The following is an 18,292-nucleotide window of genomic DNA, read 5'->3' on the forward strand; positions in this document are numbered from 1 at the left end:
AACGGAGGGGATGCAGTAACAAAAGTGTATAAACCATAAGTTAGGGAAGGCAGAAGCGGAGAGCGGCCACGTATTGCTGTGAGAGGGCCCAGAAAACCAAACGGGGGCTCTTCTTCAGCCACGACACAGCTGAAGGAAAAGTAAAGAGGAAAAGAAGGAATCAGTGATGCTGAAGGGCAGCAGACACACTCAGAGCAGAGCAGCTGAGCTTTCCTTTCCATAAGGGAAGGGTTGGGAGCACTGGGAGTTACCGAGCATCAGTCGTGGTTGAAGGATGGAAACTTGAGCTCTGTTATCTCCGAGTCAGGGGAGCTGCTGCCGCTCCTGTCGCTGTAGGTGTCCCTGCAGAGGACAGAGGCAGTGCTGTGGGACGAGTGCTGAGGGCTCTGCAGTGGGAGCAGTGCCTCCTTCTGCCCGAGGATGAGCAGTGAGGCATGCAGAGCTTCCCAGTGCCGTCCCTGTGGGGCTCGGCCACGTGTTGATTTCGACTGGCAAACCCTAACATTATTTTTGTACCAGATCTTTTAAGACCCCACTGATCAACACCAAGCTAATAGCAAGTAGACTGGTTAGCCACCTGCACTGTGCATTCCCTTTCAGCCTCCTGGTGGCAGCCAGCTGCCTTTAATCCATCAAACAGCTTTCAGAACCAATCGGTGGCTCTGATGGGAAGCACCCTGGGAACAGCACAGCCAGCAGTTGGACCTCACATCTCTGCCTGCTGCCTCATCCCATCCCACACGTTTTTACAGGGCTATAAAAACCTGTTCCTGAGCACTGCTGGGATGCTGTCAGGTCCCTGTAAAGTCCCCGTGAAGGGAATTTCTCTGGAGCAAAGCCTCCTCCCAGCTGCTGGATACCCAGCACCAGACCTGCAGGGTGAACTGCTCCACATGATGCACACACACCACGCATGCTGCAGTCTCAAACCATGCAGGGATTCTTCGGGACGCTCCCCCAGCACTCTGCATTGTCCCTGCTGGATCCCTTCCAGTTCTCTCTGCCCAGCCCTGTACCCACATCTCTCTGAAGCACCCTTTGGTGCACAGACTGTTGCACCCCCTGCTGCCACCTGCACCGGTGTGCAGAGAGGAGCCTTGCTGCTAAGAGCTGTGCCAGCACAGCAGTGAGGAACGGAGGCTGTGCTGAAGTGACCACATGTGTTTTGTTATCTGCTCACACCAGCACAGAGACTCTCCAGATGTGCAACGCTGCCTTCAGCTGCTGCAGGAAGGATGGAACTTGGTCTCTCTGGATGGAAAGAGCTGCCTCATCCCCATGGCCAAAGCAGGAAATTAAAACATCCCCGCAGCTGCAGGGCACTGAAATGGGGCGTCATGACAGCGACTGTGCTCAGAGATCAACCAGAGCACAAGGGGTGGCTGCTCCCCATGCAGCAGCACAGAACTGCTGTGATACAGCTGTGCTGCAGCTCAGTCTGGACAGAGCAGCGCTCTGCATTACCAACTCTGCATTACAGCTTGCACTGCTTTGGTGCTTTAGTACTCCCTGCCTTTGGCACTGTTAATGGCCTTTTGTTGTGCTGTTCAGTGAGCACGAGCGCTCCTACTGTAAAAGCAATGCTCTGCATTGCTCTGTGCAAGGAGAAAAGATCTAAAAGGGGAAAATCATCCACAAAAGCAGGCCTGGCTCAGTTTCCTTACAGCTCCCAGCAGGGCAGCAGGCTGAAGCTGGCACATCACAGCGGGGCACTCACACAACACAGCGTGAGCAGCAGCGCTGCACGCCCCATTACCCTGCAGCCCCACAAAGCCCCCTCTGTGACTCTCCATCCAGTTCATCAGCTTTGCTGCCCCACGAAAGGCCTGCTGTTGTCCTCCAACCCACCTGGGCGAGAGCCTGCAGCCCTTCTGCAGGTAATGTGCGAGCCTTCCTGCAGATGCCAGCAGCAGCCCGAAGTACGGCGGGGACGGCTTGATGGGTCTGGAGAGGAATTCAGGGTGGTACTGAACACCCACAAAGAATGGATGCTCTACAAGGAAAAAAAAACAGGACACATCACTGACAAGACTGCAGGCCTGCAGCTCAGTGTGCTTGTTGATGACAGGGTCTTCCCTACCCCGATTCTTGCTCCTACAAGGGCAGGCCCATGGCACTCAGGTTAGTGCAATTCACCATGCAAGGAATGGTTGTGAGGGAGCGTGGCCCCATGTGGGAGCATGCTGTGTCCCTCAGCAGGTCCCCTGCAGGTGCTAACACACACAGGTCACCCTCTGACACACTCACCTTCTAGCTCAACTATTTCCATCCGCTCTCCTTCCTCATCCTGGCCGACAAACTTCAAGCCTTGCTCTTCAAAATATTTCTTCAGCTCTGGATTGACCTGGAGGACAAGCAGCAAGAGAACCCATCTTCTTTTGTGCCTGGGTTGTAAAGGGGAGCCCAGCACCCACAGCAGCAATCGTACCTCAAACCTGTGCCTGTGCCTCTCTTCCAAGAAATCGTGATCGCCGTACAGCTTCCCTGCAGCAAAAGACAGGTGAACATCTGTGAGCAAACATCAACCAGTGCATACAGTGCCACGTTTTGACACGTCCCTGTGAGCAGCAGGAAGCACTCAGAACACACAGGTAGGAAATGCCTTACTCATGACTGAGTTCTTCGTTTGGAAGAGCGTTCTCCTCTTGCCAAGCCTCATGGTTCCACCCATCTGCCCAGGGTTGTGTTCTGGCATGTCGATCACCTGGGAAATTCAGAGCAGGATGAGGCTGAGGGACACACAGCCTCACAGAAACACTGAAACATTAACAGGGGACAAGCAACATGCATGCAGAAAACACAGACAGCAGCCCAGGGAACACTGTTCTGACTGGGCAGAGCAGCAGAGTGATGTTCCAGAAAGGCTGTTGGAACACAGTGTGGGTGTGGTGGGACTGCATGCAGCCTGCAGGCTGAGAACACAGCTCAGAGACCACCCACAGACTTTCCAGGCAATTCCTGTCTGCTTCTGTTAATTACTGAGGTCATCAGTGAGCGATACTGATGGCACTGGACCCAGATATCACCACACGTGGTCCCATGAAATCAAACAGCTTTCCAAGTGCCCTTGAAGAGGGGCAGCTTTGTCCTTCCCCTCTGAAAAAACACCTTGGTTACCTGAAGAAGTGCAATGAGATAAATCACGTTTTAAAGAAATCCCTGTTGCAGCCCACTGAGCACTGCAGAGCCCTCAAAAGCAGCAGCTGCCGTACAGCCAAGCAGGAAACAACACTTTCCATGCAGATTAATAAGTGATGAAAACCAACTCGAGCACAGTGAAGATGCAGCAAGCAAGTACAGCCAGCAAGTCATGGCATACTCACCACTGGATGAGTGGTGTTGGGATCAAATTCTGTTGAGTTCGCATCTGTAACGTTACATCCAGGGGTCAGAAACACCATTAAATCCCTCTCACAGAAGTTCACAAACACAACTTAGGATGTTTCTGCACAAGGTGCAGAATGGGGGAGGGAGGAGGGCTCAGAAACACGTTCCTCCCTCTCACCTTCACTACCTGTGAAGGTTCACAATCAGCCTGAAGCACTGAGTTCAGTTTGGCACTCTGCAGGAAGGTCTGACAGCGGGGACCTGCTCTATTTGAGCCCAGAAAGCACTTCAAGGCAGCAAAGCTGGCACTGCTGCCTGCCCAGCTGAACTGCTGCTCTCTGTGGCCGTGGGCTGTGAGGGCCCTGCACACACAGCTCTGCTCAGGTCACTCTGAACACTGAGTGAATGCCCCCACTGCATCCTGCCCGAATGAGATTATTCTTTTTCCTTTGAGCTGGCAGAAGGGGAGGGGAATTTTCTACAAGCCCAGGAAAAATAAAATGCAATCTATGTGCCAGTGAAAAATGGAAAGCATTACAGGTGTTACCCAAACAGCCAAAAGGAGATGTCTGTCGCCTGGGGACGGTTCTGTGCAATTACCTGACCAACCAAGAACGCTGCGTGCAAACTCCACAACTGCTAACTGCATTCCCAAGCAGACTCCTGCAGAAGAAGAGGCAGAACACAGATGAGGTATTTTTGAGCCCACGTGGTGAAGCTACAGACACCATGACTGAAAACACAGAGAGACCACGGCCTCGTCTGCAACTCAGACCCCAGCACAGGGATCTGCCATCACAACCCACAGACTCACAGCATGGCCTGGGTCACAAAGGCCCACAGTGCTCATCCAGTTCCAACCCCCTGCTGTGTGCAGGTCACCAACCAGCAGCCCAGGCTGCCCAGAGCCACATCCAGCCTGGCCTTGAATGCCTGCAGGGATGGGGCATCCACAGCCTCCTTGGGCAACCTGTGCCAGTGCCTCACCTCCCCAGCCAGCCCTGACCAGCCTGCTACAGGTGGTGGCACAGCTCAGCACAGAGCACTGCTGCCCTCAGCACTTATCTCTGACATTCTGAAGTCTGGGTAGCAATGGGAGTCAGCAAAGCTCGTGCTGAAGTCCATTACACTGTTATTCAGTCTCCTTCTTTGCTTTACTTCTTCATACGGATGAAGAACATTTCTCACCTAAGAAGGGTTTCTTCTGTTTTCTTGCCCAGGAAATAGCTTGGATTTTGCCTTCTGTGCCCCGAACACCAAATCCACCAGGAACCAGCACGCCACTGCACCGGGATGAAAGACACCACTCACACCACCAGCACAGCTCCCACAGCCACACACCACTTCTCCTCCACAACATGTTGGACCTGCCCCTCTGCTCATTTCCTGGGATAACTCCTGGCATTTCTGCACATTGCAAAACAACTCTTCCCCTCCTCACACCTCCCTGCAGAACTGCATGGCACACTTCCACCCTCCCTCCCTCTCCCTTTGGTTTCAGCAGTGCCCACCACTTCCCTTCACCCTCTGATTCCCTGTGCTTATCAATTTCCCCTCCTGCTGCCCTTGGCAGGATCCCCACTTTGTTAACAGCTCTTCTCCATTCCACCTATCATCTCTTCTGCCTCTACCCTGAATTCCATCAAGAGGACTTGGGGCAGCATGGCTGTGCACAGTGCCTAAGACACAGGCTTACAGTGCAGCTCTTCATCCCCAGAGCATCAGCAGCAGCAAGCTTATCAGCCAAAGAAATGTAAGGATCTTACTGAGCACCACACAGCTTCTGCCACGCCTCGTGGTATCGGACAGGTTCCTCCTGCAGGGTGGCAGGCTCCAAGTCAGCAGAGTCGATGTACTGGGGAAAAAAATCCAGAAAAGACAATGAGAGGGGCAGCAAGACCAAGACTCTTCAATTCTCCTCCTTCCCTGCCCTGGATAGCCCTCAGTGTGTGTCCTACTCAGTGCTTTTGGGCACTAACTGAAGCCATGTCTTTGTATCCTCCTCTCCCTGCTGCAAGAGAAAACCCCAAATCCACGTGGCTCAGTGTCACATCTCCACACAGCACCACGAGATGCTGACAACCACAAGGCAAAAGCATCGTTCCACAAACACACCTCACCTGACCTTCAAGAGGTACCAGTGAAACAAGAGGACGTTGTGAAACGTAGGTCATTATGGTTAAATAATGCTGTCATCAGTGCTAAGCATGGGAAAACTGCAGGTTTTCCAGTTGCAACAACCATCCTGCTCTTTCTGAAGCCTGGAAAGCAGCTACACAACTCCATAAGGCCATGCAAGGCTCCATGCGTGGGCACCAGCACCCCTTCCCCACCATCAAACACAGCTGCTGGGAAGAACCCACAGATTTTGCTGTTCTGTGCCCGACTGCAGATGTCTGGATGCTGTAATCCAACACAGCTTCAAGGCTCAGTGGCAGAACCAACCCTCCCACATGGTTTATGAGACACCTCATGAAGAGGGGTGGCACTGCAGGTGGATTTGGGAGGGGGAGACACACACCTTGATGTCAAGTTTATGGTTGATAGCCAGTGCAGAATGTTCCAGTGCTTTAATGACGGAGGCGTAGGAGTCTGAAAACTTGGTGTACTTGCCAACAAGTGCAATGGAGCACGTCTCAAGGAGACGGTCATACCTGAAGGAAAAGCAAAACACGGGGGTTACGAGGAGAAGAAGGGGGTAAAAATCACTGATGATCTTTTCCAAGTGACAGAAACAGCTCAACTTCTACAAGTCTGTCAATGGGAAGAGAAACCTGTGAAAGAGAAGGCCTCCCGTGGCAACTGGGACCTAAAAACGTCAAAGCAAGAACGTAAGAAACAAAAAACAAAGCGAGAGGAAAAGCTGTTAGGAATAGATCCAAACTGTCTTTCTTTTCCAAAAAAGTCAGCAGTAAATCACGAGGAGAGAAGATCAAAGCACAACTGTGCATGTTTCTCCTGTTCAGCATCCCCACGCTGCTGACAGAGCTCACTGCAGCAGCCAGGAATACAATACAAAAATCTTATGCTGTGCTGCCTGCTTTGTGCCCCCAGCACCTGATGTGGTGACCTTCCTGCTAAGGGGTTCTGTTGGAAAGTTGTGCCAGAGTTGCTAGTGCCTTCCATCACGCTGCTTAACGAGGGCTGTCACAGAATCATAGAATCACCAAGGTTGGAAAAGACCTAAAAATCATCCAGTCCAACCAACACCCCCAGGCTCGGTGACTCCACCACCTCCCTGGGCATCCATTCCAGTGCCTGACCACCCTTTCTGACAAGTAATACTTCCTCATGTCCAGCCTGAATCTCCCCGGCCGTAGCTTGAAGCCATTCCCTCTGCTCCTATCACTGATGACACGAGAGAAGAGGCCAACCCCCAGCTCACTGCAGCCTCCCTTCAGGAAGTTATAGAGAGCAATGAGGTCTCCCCTGAGCCTCCTCTTCTCCAGGCTGAACATTCCCAGCTCCTTCAGCCTCTCCTCATCAGCCCTGTGTTCCAGACCCCCCACCAGCTTTGTTGCCCTCCTTTGAACACGTTCCAGGGCCTCAATGTCTTTCTTGCAGTGAGGGGCCCAAAACTGGACACAGTAATGAGACATTCTTTGCAGCAGTGCTCTGGTACAGTGGGAGGGAAGCATCGCTCAGCTCTGCTCCTTCCCAGGGCAGAGACGTGCTGGGCAGGAAGCACTCAGGTGTGGACTGAAATCCCTCAGCTTGGTGTTTCACGAGGACAGAGCGCTGTGGTTCCTGCAGTGTCTCAGCATCTCAGTTACAGAACAGCTGCCTCACTCTCTGGAATGCACACCTGAAAGGCCCTGCTTTTAATCCGTGCAGCCAATGAGTGCCATGCACACCCAGAGACGGATTTCAGCGCTATGCAGTAACAGCTTTTCCACCTCCATCCTCACCCCCAGGAGGAAAATAAGGCAGGAGATGGCACTGCCGAACAGGAATGAATGGAAACAGGGTAACACTCATAACCCGACGGGCTCCCAACCCCGCAGCTCACCTGTCAGCCATCTCCTTCCACTTCATGAGCATCCTGCGGGGCTGCTTACCAATGGGGAGGTCCAGCCTGCGCCTGAAGTAGTCCACAACCCCCTGCTCCTCCAGCAACAGAGGAACCCGGTAGATAGAAGAGACATCATGAACGCAGATGACCTGTGCATCAAATACCAGCAGGGTTAGAGCTGAGCTGAGCGCCCTGCAGATTATTTTTAGGCAGTTATATAGATATAGGCACGGCTATTTTTAAAGTATCGCTTCTCCTGAGTCGCATGAAAGCAGAGCTCAGCACCTGACTGATAAAACTCCTGAATTGTGACTCCTCTCCTCTGTATTCACTTTAAGTGCAACTGCAGATGGGTAACAACCAGGGGAAGCTGTACTAAACTTCCTGGGAAGCGTGTGGTGAGATCCAGCTTACTCACAGCTCCTGGCCAGCAGCAGGTTGGCCAGCCAGAGCTGAGAGCCCCACTTAAACTCCTGTTTCTTCACACAGGCTTGGGTGGAAGAATAACATCATGAGAGGAGCAGCAAGCAGAAATGCATTCATATCCTCTTAATTTTGGGCAACTGCCCTCTGGTCTCACAACACTGAAAAATACTCATTCTTCTGTCTTTGTAGAAGGAATAACTGAGGTCAAAAGCTATTCAGAAAATACCTTGGATGCCACTGAATTCCAAGCCTAAGTGTATTTACTTATTAAAAAATGCTGGCATAAAAGGGACCATTGTTGTAATGTTTACTGATGTAAAGAATGCAGGTAAGACAAAGAAGCAGATGAATTATGCAGCTCCCAGAAAGGCAAAGCTGGAACACATCAGCTCTGCGCTCAGATACAGCGCCCAACAAACAGCCACAACATTTACTGCATGTATCTGCAGACAGCAATCCTTACCTGTTCTGGTTCAACATGACAGAACATGGAAATCTTTTCTTTCACGGAGGTATCCAGGGGAGTGGAGCACCTGCAAACGATCTGACAGAGCAGCAATGTCACCCTTGTGAAGCAAAACAGCAGCACTCAGGCACCCACAGAACAAAGCTGAACAAAGCCATGGTTCCACAGCCTCTGACTTGGGAGAGAAAACAGCTCCACTCTGTGCTAAAAGCTCCCAACCTCAGCATGAAGGAGGCCAGGCTGCAGCACAGGGACACGCTGTCACACAATGGCTTTGGATTGGAAGGGACCTGATGGATCACAGAGTCCCAACCCCCAGCTGCTACACTGAGTGCCAGATCGCACTGCCAGCGCTTCATTCCCAAACCCAAAGCCACAGAACAAAGCTTACCAGATCTGGGGAGAGACCGAGACCTCTGAGCTCCCGGACGCTGTTTTGGGTGGGTTTTGTCTTCTGCTCTCCTGTGGAGCTCGGCTGGTCAAAGAGGAGAATTGGCTGCATTCACTGCTGATGCTACAGAGCATCACACTGCTCTCCAACTTTACTCCACCCTTATTCATCTTCTAAAACTTTGATCTGGCTTTTAGACAATTCACATCAGCTTCAATTACTCCTCTGCATTTTAATCCCAAAGGCTGAGAGCAACCAGAAAAACAGAGCTGAAGTCTGCACACTGAGCAGGAATTCATCCCACTGCAGGATGGAAAGCCCAATATTTTTTTCCCCACTGTTCCCTCTGAATACTTCACATTTTCCACTCCTTGTTTTCTCCCCCTAAATCACCCAGCCTGGATGCAAAGGAAAGGAAAGAAAGGACAGCAGAAAAGGGAGCAATCTGCACTTCAGAAACTCAATCCAATGACTCCAAATCCAGTTCCATGATGAGGAACTCTCATCTACAGAGTACTAGTATTACAGAAGATGCTCTCTGGTACTGTCAACAACCATGGAAGAATTGTTTTTTCAGCAGTGATTCATAATAGAGCATTTCTGGGTGGGTAAGATTGTAAAATGCCTTCAAAGCCAGGTCAGATAACACAGGTGAGGTTGTACCACGCATTGCATACCATGAAGAAGCTCCATTGTGCTTTAGGTATTGACTGGAGCTTGCACCACCAACTGGGAACATAAGAAAACTTTGTTTTCCTTTGTGATTTCTAGCTACATTTCTCTTCTCAGAGCACTGCTTCACAACAGCTTGTTGGTGGCATTTCTGAACCAAGCCCTACAAAGCACGTTTACCTACAAAGCTTCCCGTGTTGCCATAAGGAAAAGCAGCAGTTAAAGATGGGAGAGGCACAAAACTCAGGCTTCCATTTATAACACATTTAAAAACTCTGAAAACTTTCTGTTCACTTCCTGTTTATAAAATACATAACCAAATATTCTCTGCATTTCACAGAACCATAGAATGGCCTGGGTCACAAAGGAGCACAGTGCTCATCCAGTTCCAACCCCTGCTGTGTGCAGGTCACCAACCAGCAGCCCAGGCTGCCCACAGCCACATCCAGCCTGGCCTTGAATGCCTGCAGGGATGGGGATCCACAGCCTCCTTGGGCAACCTGTTCCAGTGCATCACCACCCTCTGGATGCAATTTCTTCTGCAGGTTTCTACGTACAGAAACCCAAATACAACATGCATGCAGAGAAGGTGTTTCAGAATGCAGTTCTACAGGTGGCTCAGAAGCACCCAGCCCACAGCTGAGCTCCATACCTGTGGAACGAGGCTGACATGAATGTTACAGAAATTCTCTCTCCTGGCTTTGAATTGGAACTGGCGGAAGGCCTCGATGAAGGGCATGCTCTCAATATCACCCACCGTGCCTCCGAGCTGGGAAAGACAAAGGTGTTTAGAAATCAAGTTAGCATCGTGACATCCTCTGCTACAAAGGCCACTGAGGTGCACTAACACACACAGCCACACCAACACACCTCCCAGCACCACCGCGATTCCCTGCGGAGCATCAGCTGAGAAGCACAGACAGGTGCCTGAGGTGACTGCCCTGCCCTTCCTCCACCCACCAGGTGCAAAGAGGGCACAGCATGCTTAACTCAGCCTTCCAAGCATCAGCTTCTCATTAAAATTCATTCTGTAGATTCATCTGAGGCAGAGGGCTTCAAAAATGCAACTGTCACAGAATCACAGAATGGCCTGGGTTGGAAAGGCCCACAGTGCTCATCCAGTTCCAACCCCCTGCTGTGTGCAGGTCACCAACCAGCAGCCCAGGCTGCCCAGAGCCACATCCAGCCTGGCCCTGAATGCCTGCAGGGATGGGGCATCCACAGCCTCCTTGAGCAACCTGTTCCAAGACCCAAGTCTTTCTGCACATGGATTCAGACACCAAGCACTGAAAAGCTTAAGGCTAACAAGGAAGATTTGTAAGAGCCCAACAACAAGCAGCCAACTATTCCTGAAAGGTGAGTTTTGCTGAACAAAGCATGCATACAGTTCGGTTTAATGTCCCCAGAGCTACGCACCTCAATCACACAAACTTGGGGTTCCACACCATCTTCATCCACAGGGATGCGTGCCTGCCTCATCACCCACTCCTGGATGGCATCCGTGATGTGGGGGACCACTGAGGAAGAAGCCAGGAGAAGAGTCAGACCACAGCTTCACTGACTGAAGATGCAATTATCAAAAATAAACCGCTCCTGCTTCCTAGATCACTTCCCAAAGCACCAACGTGCATTTTTCAAGGATGAATGTTTGAAATGGTTATTTTTGGCTGCCATTTTCAAGAGGTGCCTTGGCAGGAAATGCAGCCCCACTGCTCACATCTGTTTAAATGGAAATGTTTCTTTTAAGCTGGAAGCTTCCAGTACAAACAGTTCCACACACTGAGCTCAGAGAGTCAGCTTGTTTTAAACTGCCTGCAGAAATCTTTATCCAAAACGGCTGTGGAGGGTTCTTGAAAAGGACAGAGACTGATCAGAGATCCTCAGAGATCCTTTTGGTCTCCTAATGACACCACAGTATTACTTGAATGAGTTAAGCAGCAATAACTGTCTTAACCAGCTAGCGAATTATCCACATCACTCTGAAGTTCCCATTTAGGATTGGTGTGTCAGGAAGTCAGATCCAAGCCCAGGATACAGGTCAGGCAGCACATCCATAGGATCATAGAAGGGCTGGGGTTGGAAGGGACCCCAAGAATCATCAGGTTTCACCGCCCTGCTGCAGGCAGGGCTGCCAGCCCTTAGGTCAACTGCTAGATCAGTGCCCAGGGCCCCATCCTACCCTGCCTTAAACACCTCCAGGGATGGAGCATCCACAGCTCCGGGCAGCAGTGCCAGCACCTCACTGCCAATCAGTGGAAAACCTCCCCCAACATCCAATCTAAACCTTCCCTCCTCTAAAACCATTCCCCTCTGTCCTGTCACTATCTGTATATCACTATATATCTATAGCATAAACGGCTGATTACCTTCCTGTTTATAATCCCCTTTTAAACACTGGTCACCCCACAGCCTTTTCTTCTCCAGGCTGAACAAGCCCAGCTCCCTCAGTCTGCCTTTGTAGGGGAGGTGCTCCAGCCCTCCGAGCATCTTTGTGGCTCCTCTGGACCCTCTCCAACAGCTCCACATCTTTCCTGTGCTGGGGGCTCCAGACCTGGACACAGCACTGCAGATGGGGCCTCATGAGGGCGTAGCAGAGGGAACAATCCCCGCTGCCCACTGCCATCCATGCTGATGGAGCCCAGGACACCATTGGCCTAAGCACACGCTGCTGGCTTGTGTTATATTTTTCATCTACCAGGACCTTTAAGCCCTTCTCAGCAGGGCTGCTCTCAAGGAATTCTCCCAGCCTGTATCCATATCTGGGATTACCCCAACCCAGGTGCAGCACCTTGCACTTGGCCTTGTTAAACCTCATCAGGTTCACAGGGACCCCGCCTTTGAAGTTTAGCACAGTCCCTCTGGCTGGCATCCCTTCCTTATTCTGCATCAACTGCACCACTCAGCTTGGTGCCATCAGCAAAGTGCTGAGGGTGCACTCCATCCATCATTAATGAGATTGGTAAAGATGCTGCAGAGCACCAGTGCTGAGATGGAGCCCTGGGGACAACACTTCTCCTCACCCCCACCCACACACACAGCTTTTGGCCACAAGATCCAACCAAATCCTTACCCACCAAACAGTCCACCCTTCATATCTCTCCAATTTAGAGATGAATTCCCAAGCAACAGTCTGCAGGACTACAGCTAACCCACAGCATCTGTCCCTACACTCACACTGCTGTGCCTTCTACTTATCATAGAATCACTGAATGTTCTGGGTTGAAAAGGATCCCAGTGTTCATCCAGTTCCAACCCTCTGCTGTGTGCAACCAGCAGCCCAGGCTGCCCAGAGCCACATCCAGCCTGACCTTGAATGCCTGCAGGGATGGGGATCCACAGCCTCCTCGGGCAACCTGTGCCAGTGCATCACCACCCTCTGGGTGAAAAACCTCCTAATATCCAACCTAAACCTCCCCTGTCTCAGTTTAAAACAACTCCCCCTTTTAAAAACAAATCATACGTATCACAAGGACAGGACTGACCACAGAAAGGCCTCAAACTGAGATGGAATCCAAAGAAAGAAAAAAAAAAAAGCAGGATAGAAATACAGAATACATTCCCCAGCATCAGAAACAAAGCTTCACATCACCTTGGACGGTTTTGCCGAGGTAGTCTCCCTTCCTCTCCTTGTTGATGACATACTGGTAGATCTTCCCAGTCGTCAGATTGTTGTCTTTGGTGAGGCGGATGTCGAGGAAGCGCTCGTAGTTACCGAGGTCCAGGTCCACCTCCCCACCATCATCCAGCACAAACACCTCTCCTGCAGCACACAGAGAATCACACACAGCTCAGAGCAACACAGCCCTTGGTTGGAGGCTTTGTGTGACAGGCAGGCAGGGGTCTGCAGCAAAAGCGTTATGGGGAGCAGCTGGGTGGTTCGGTCTGGAGGAGGCTCACAGGGACCTCAGTGCCCCCTCAAGGGAGGCTGTGGATCATAGAACGGTTTGAGTTGGAAGGGACCCATAAAGGCCACGTGGTCCAACGCCCAGCACTGAGCACAGGCACCCACAGCTCCATCAGTGCTCACGGCCCCTCTGGTCTCACCTTGGTTGTCTGCAGGGATGGGTGCTGCCACCCCTCTGGGTGACCTGTGCCACCGCCTCACCGCCCTTACTGCCAAAAGTCCTTCCTTACACCCCATCTCAACCTCCCCTCTTTCAGTTCGAAACCATTTCCCCCGTCCCATCACAACAGACCCTGCTGAAGAGTCTGTCCCTTACAGCCCCTCAGGCACCGAAAGGATCGGGCTGTGCTCCCGGGTAACAGCAACAGGGTGAGAGGCGACAGCCTCAAACTGCACCAGGGGAGGCTCAGCTTGGGCATTAGGAGCAATTTCTTCTCCGAAACAGCAACGATGCAACGGCACAGGGCTCAGCATCCCCGGGTGCGGTGCAGAACCACACGGATGCGGCCATCGTGCACGGAGGGGGGGGTCGGGCCGGACGGTTCTGTGCAGCCATCGCGATTCTGCGGCAGCAGGCAGAGCTCCGCCCGGCACGGAGGACGCGCAGGGCAGAGCCGTGCTGACTCCCCCCGGCCCGGCGCTCACCGTGCTCGTACGGAGAGAAGGTCCCGGCGTCGATGTTGATGTAAGGGTCGATCTTGATGGAGGTGACGCGCAGCCCGCTGGATTTCAGGATGGTGCCGATGCTGCTGGCGATGATCCCTTTGCCGATGCCCGAGATCACCCCGCCCGTCACCAGGATGTACTTCATCTGCCTGCCGGTCTGACAGCGCGCCTCAGGAGGGGCCGCGCAGCCCCCGCCCCGCCGCGCCGCCCCGCCCTCCAGCCGCCTCGCCCCGCAGATCCCCCCGCGCTGCCGGGCGGCGCTCACCTGTTCCCGCGCGCGGGTTCCTGCGGGGAGGAGCGCACACGCACGCCGTGCCGGCGGGGCGCACAAGCGCATGAGGCCGGCGGGCGGCAGGGCGCATGCGCGGTGCTCCTCGGGCGCGTGCGCAGTGCGGAGGAGGCGGGGCTTAGGGGGCGGGAGCGTTCCCGCCCTGCGGGGCTGCCTCAGGGGTGCGAGTCGTGGGATCGTGGAATCGTAGAGTCATAGAAACGTAGAATCATAGATTCATAAAACCACAAGATTGGAAGAGACCTGCGGGATCATCGAGTCCAGCCGCCCTCCCATCACCGCTGCCACAGGCACTGCACCAAATCTCACAGCTCCTCATCCAGACGCCTCTTGAGCGCTGCCAGGGACGGCGACTCCACCACCTCCCTGTGCAGCCATTGCGGTGCCTGACCATGAGAGAAAAAGTTCTTCTCATGTCCAACCTAAACCTCCTCTGCTGCAAACTGCGGCCATTGCATCGAGTCCTGCTTGTTGCCTGGGAGAAGAGGCCAAACCCCTCCTCATCACAACCCCCCTTCACAGAATCACAGAAAGGCCAGGGTTGGAAGGGACCTCAAGGATCACGATGCTCCAACCCTCAGCCACACGCAGGGCCACCAACCTCCACATTTCACAGCAGCTCAGGCTGCCCAGGGCCCCATCCAACCTGGCCTTGAACACCTCCAGGGATGGACGGGGCACAACCCCCCTTCAGGAAGCTGCAGAGTGCAGTGAGGTCTCCCCTGAGCTCCTCTTCTCCAGGCTGAACAACCCCAGCTCCCTCAGCCGCTCCTCATCAGACTTGTGCTCCAGACCCCTCACCAGTTTTGCTGCCCTTCTCTGCACACGTTACAGGGCAGTGTGCATTCAGCTCCATGTGGGGCAGATGCACTGCTTCGCCGTTCTGCCCTTGCAGTGCTTTACCCTTGGGTGCCTCCCAGCAAAACACAGACCGTGAGCATCTTCCTCCTAGATGTGTAGGATGCGGTTCGCAGCAGAAGGCTTGGATTGGAGTTGTCCCTGTGGGAGGCAGCCTCAGGAGCGATCAGACGGCTCTGCTGTGGTGCAGAGCCCTGCTGAAAGGCTGCCCAGCAGTGCCAGCTCTCTCTTAGCAGAGATGCATGCAGCCCGAGCTGTGATGCTGCTCTTTCATCTGCTGAGAGTGAAAATGCCGATTTTGATGCTTTTCCTCTCCAGTTCCCATCCATGTGTGGATCCCATCCGCAGCCAGCAGGATCACAGAATCACAGGATGTCACAGAGCTGCTCCTCTGCGTTTGGTGTCTGCTCTGTGCTCCCCAGGCTGTGCCTGTGCTGCATTGCAGTAAGTTTAGCAGAGGGGATGCAGAGCTATTGGCGAGCAGAACACACAGAAACGATTTGGGAAAGTCTTTTGCAAAGCATCCATTGGGGGTCTGCCCCACATTCCCACGGCAGGGGCTTTTTGTACCGCTCCTTCATGCTTTCAGACACCTGCGGAGTGCTGGGCTCCTTCCCAGAGGTGAAGCTGAGTAAACTTGTGCTCTGAGCTTGGTCAGGTGTTCCCCAAAACACGAAGTTAAGTGACAAGGGAATCGGGCAGGTTGGACAAAGGATGATGTGAATGTATGAGTAAGAGCTGTTCGTAGAGGATGCATAATGCACTGCGAGGGTGCCGTGTCTTCTGCAGAGATTCCACTAGATGGTGGCATTGAACAGGGAAAGAAGAGTTTCTGCAGCAAGGAAGGAGCAGAGCCAGCAAAACTGAGCAGCACCAACTGTGGAGATGAACCCTGTTGTGCCTTTGGGCAGAGCGCAGGACTGAGCCGACCTGTCCTTGTATGCAAATTGTGTGATTGAGCTTCCTTAATAACCCACAGTGCTGGGGCAGGTCTGCCAGTCCTCTGCTCCAGGGAGAACAAGCACAAGGCAGTGCAAGGGTGGAGAAAAGAGACCTCCTGCCCTCGCAGGGGTCACAGAGCTGATCATCAGACATGGGCACGGTGCTGAGAGGTGCTCTGGTGAAGGGAGGTGAGAGGGCAGGGAGGAAGGTTAGGCATTAGGGTTACGGTTAGGGTTAGGTCTGCTGGGTCACCTGGGGGGTGACTTCTCCCTGCAATGCTGTGCATGCCAGCAACTTCCGCAGGTGAACACAAACCATCCCTGCTACTCGTGTGCTCACCAGTCATGTGTGTCTCACCTTTGTAACAAAGTGCAGGAGGGCTCATCTGTCCAGGTGTCAGCCAGCACTGGCTGTGATGGTCTCTTCTGCGTGGGGACAGAGAGGTCTTCGCTGACCACAGAACAAAGGGGCTCAGTGCCATAGGAGATAATGCAGTGCCTTGTTGAAGAGCCAGATGTAGAAAACCTGACGTGTGGTGTCTGCATGGCAGCACAGGAGCACTCAGCAGAACAGCGAGGTGCCAACAGGCAAAGCAGGTCCTGGTCTCGTTATTTGCAGCATGCAATGCATCAACGCTGTCTGGGCAGAGCCCTGTCCTCACGCTGTGCCTGTGTCACACCTGGACATGGCACAAGCTCACAGCTCATTGCTGCTGTTACAGAGCTGAGAAGAGCAGTGTCACAGGAAACCCCTGTGAGGAAGCACTGATTCTGAGCACAGCTCCAGAGGAGGTAAGAGAGACAGAAAGTACACCTCCTCTCATTCAGGAGGCTTCCGTGGGTGTGCCAAAGACCTTTTATGTCACTCACTGCAGCATGGCTGTGTAGGGGTTACCAGCCACAAGAAATGATCCATTTGGAGCTCATTCATAGCCCTGCAGTCATGCATCTTTATTTCTGCACACATCTTCAGACGTTTACTGACAATATTTGCCTTGTAATGATTGAACTCATGTTTGCCTGGCAGCAAAAGCAATTTTTGGATGAATCTAGAATGCTGAGGCTTCCTGATTCCCCGCAGGAGTGTCAGTGCAGGATTCAGCTCAGTGCACAGCACAGGGAACCGCTGATTCCTAATGGCAAGGAAAGGTTTGGTGCCACAAAGAGCTGCCGAGGTGTAGGAATACCTTCCAGGGACTGGTGTCAGGGAAGCAGCACCAACTTTCTCCCCCAGTTTTGTGGTAACGTGGGGCTGAAGGCACTCAGACCTTTGCTGAATGTCACTTGAGATTTCTGGCAGAGCTGAGGGCTGAGGTCAGCTGTCTGTGCTCTGCTCCACGATGTAAACCTGGTCACATCGCTCCTTTGCAATGAGAACAGGAGATACGGGCTCTCACCAAAGTGTCACCTTCCCTCAGGTTCTTCTGACTGGAAAAACAAATAGCATCCTTCTTCCATTTCAGGAGCAGAGCATATGTGATTGTCAGCAGGAGGGCACGCACCACGAGCACGGCAGCGTGCACAGAGCGTGGGGATCTGACCTTGGCACAAGGACAGCTCAGCACACACAGGGAGCTCCGCTGCTCAGGTGCAAAGGAAAGAGAACTGCTGTGAGAGGACAGCAGTGTGAGCAGAGGGTGTGAGGACTGGAAAGGCAGGCAGGAGATTTGCAGGGCAGCGCGTCTGGCTGACAAACACCGAGTCACACGGCGATGCTTTTGTGAGGTGCTTCCAGGTGGGGAAAGGAAAGGAGAAAGGAAAGGTAGACAAGAGAAGGAATGAAGGAAATCCAAGTTGGCACTGAATCCTGAGAGAAGAGTGCCCTAGGGCAGTGGGATACCTGAGAAACGTGGTGACTTCCAGCTCATTTGATTCTCACAAAATTGGAACTGCTATTTATTGTAAGGCTCCTGAAATAAAGCTCTCTGTATTCCTGGAACGAAGCCATCTGTGCTGTTTCTCCTCGGCTGGTGCAGCTGTAAGGGGATTTCTCATTTAGAGGCCACTTTACAGCTAATTTTTACCTTGGTTTTGCTCAACTGTCAATGAAGAAATATGTGCTCGAGGTACTAATTTCTGCCTAAATTAAAACATTTCCCTGCGCAAAGTGAGTCGTTCTAGAAGAAACCTTCAAGTGCAGCCAGAGGACTGCGGCGTGCTGAGCTGCAGCCAAACAGATGCTCCCGGCTCCTTCTGTTCAGCAGCAATGCAATGCACACCCCATGCCTGCAGGTGAGGCGAGCAGGTCGTACGCATGGATCCTCACTGAGAAGAGAGCAACGTTAGGAACAACATGGAGAAATCGAGAGCTCAAAGGAAAGGAAGGTGTGGAGAAAGAGG

The 18,292-nt window shown here is 52.7% G+C and overlaps 1 protein-coding gene across 2 annotated transcripts; it reads right to left on the reverse strand.

Annotated features, from left to right (window-relative positions):
* Positions 1-11: 11 nt before the first annotated feature.
* On the reverse strand, positions 12-14,238 carry CTPS1 (CTP synthase 1). 2 transcript variants are annotated; one of them, XM_048968935.1, is made up of 19 exons: positions 14,130-14,238; positions 13,844-14,013; positions 12,884-13,054; positions 10,711-10,811; positions 9,947-10,063; positions 8,623-8,706; positions 8,229-8,309; positions 7,337-7,488; positions 5,849-5,981; positions 5,094-5,182; positions 4,516-4,610; positions 3,928-3,990; positions 3,324-3,367; positions 2,608-2,704; positions 2,429-2,484; positions 2,248-2,344; positions 1,849-1,993; positions 252-342; positions 12-129 (listed from the first exon to the last, which is right to left on the reverse strand). In XM_048968935.1, the coding sequence occupies exons 2-18, from the start codon at positions 14,007-14,009 to the stop codon at positions 258-260; spliced, it is 1,776 nt and encodes a 591-aa protein (XP_048824892.1). In that variant the 5' UTR covers positions 14,010-14,013; positions 14,130-14,238; the 3' UTR covers positions 12-129; positions 252-257. The 2 variants fall into 2 exon arrangements, with proteins under 2 accessions (XP_048824892.1, XP_048824891.1); XM_048968934.1 differs by having other exon boundaries at positions 13,844-14,021; positions 14,130-14,236.
* Between the last annotated feature and the right edge of the window lie 4,054 nt (positions 14,239-18,292).

The sequence above is a fragment of the Lagopus muta genome, chromosome 23, assembly GCF_023343835.1.
Source record: "Lagopus muta isolate bLagMut1 chromosome 23, bLagMut1 primary, whole genome shotgun sequence".
Classification (NCBI taxonomy): domain Eukaryota; kingdom Metazoa; phylum Chordata; class Aves; order Galliformes; family Phasianidae; genus Lagopus; species Lagopus muta.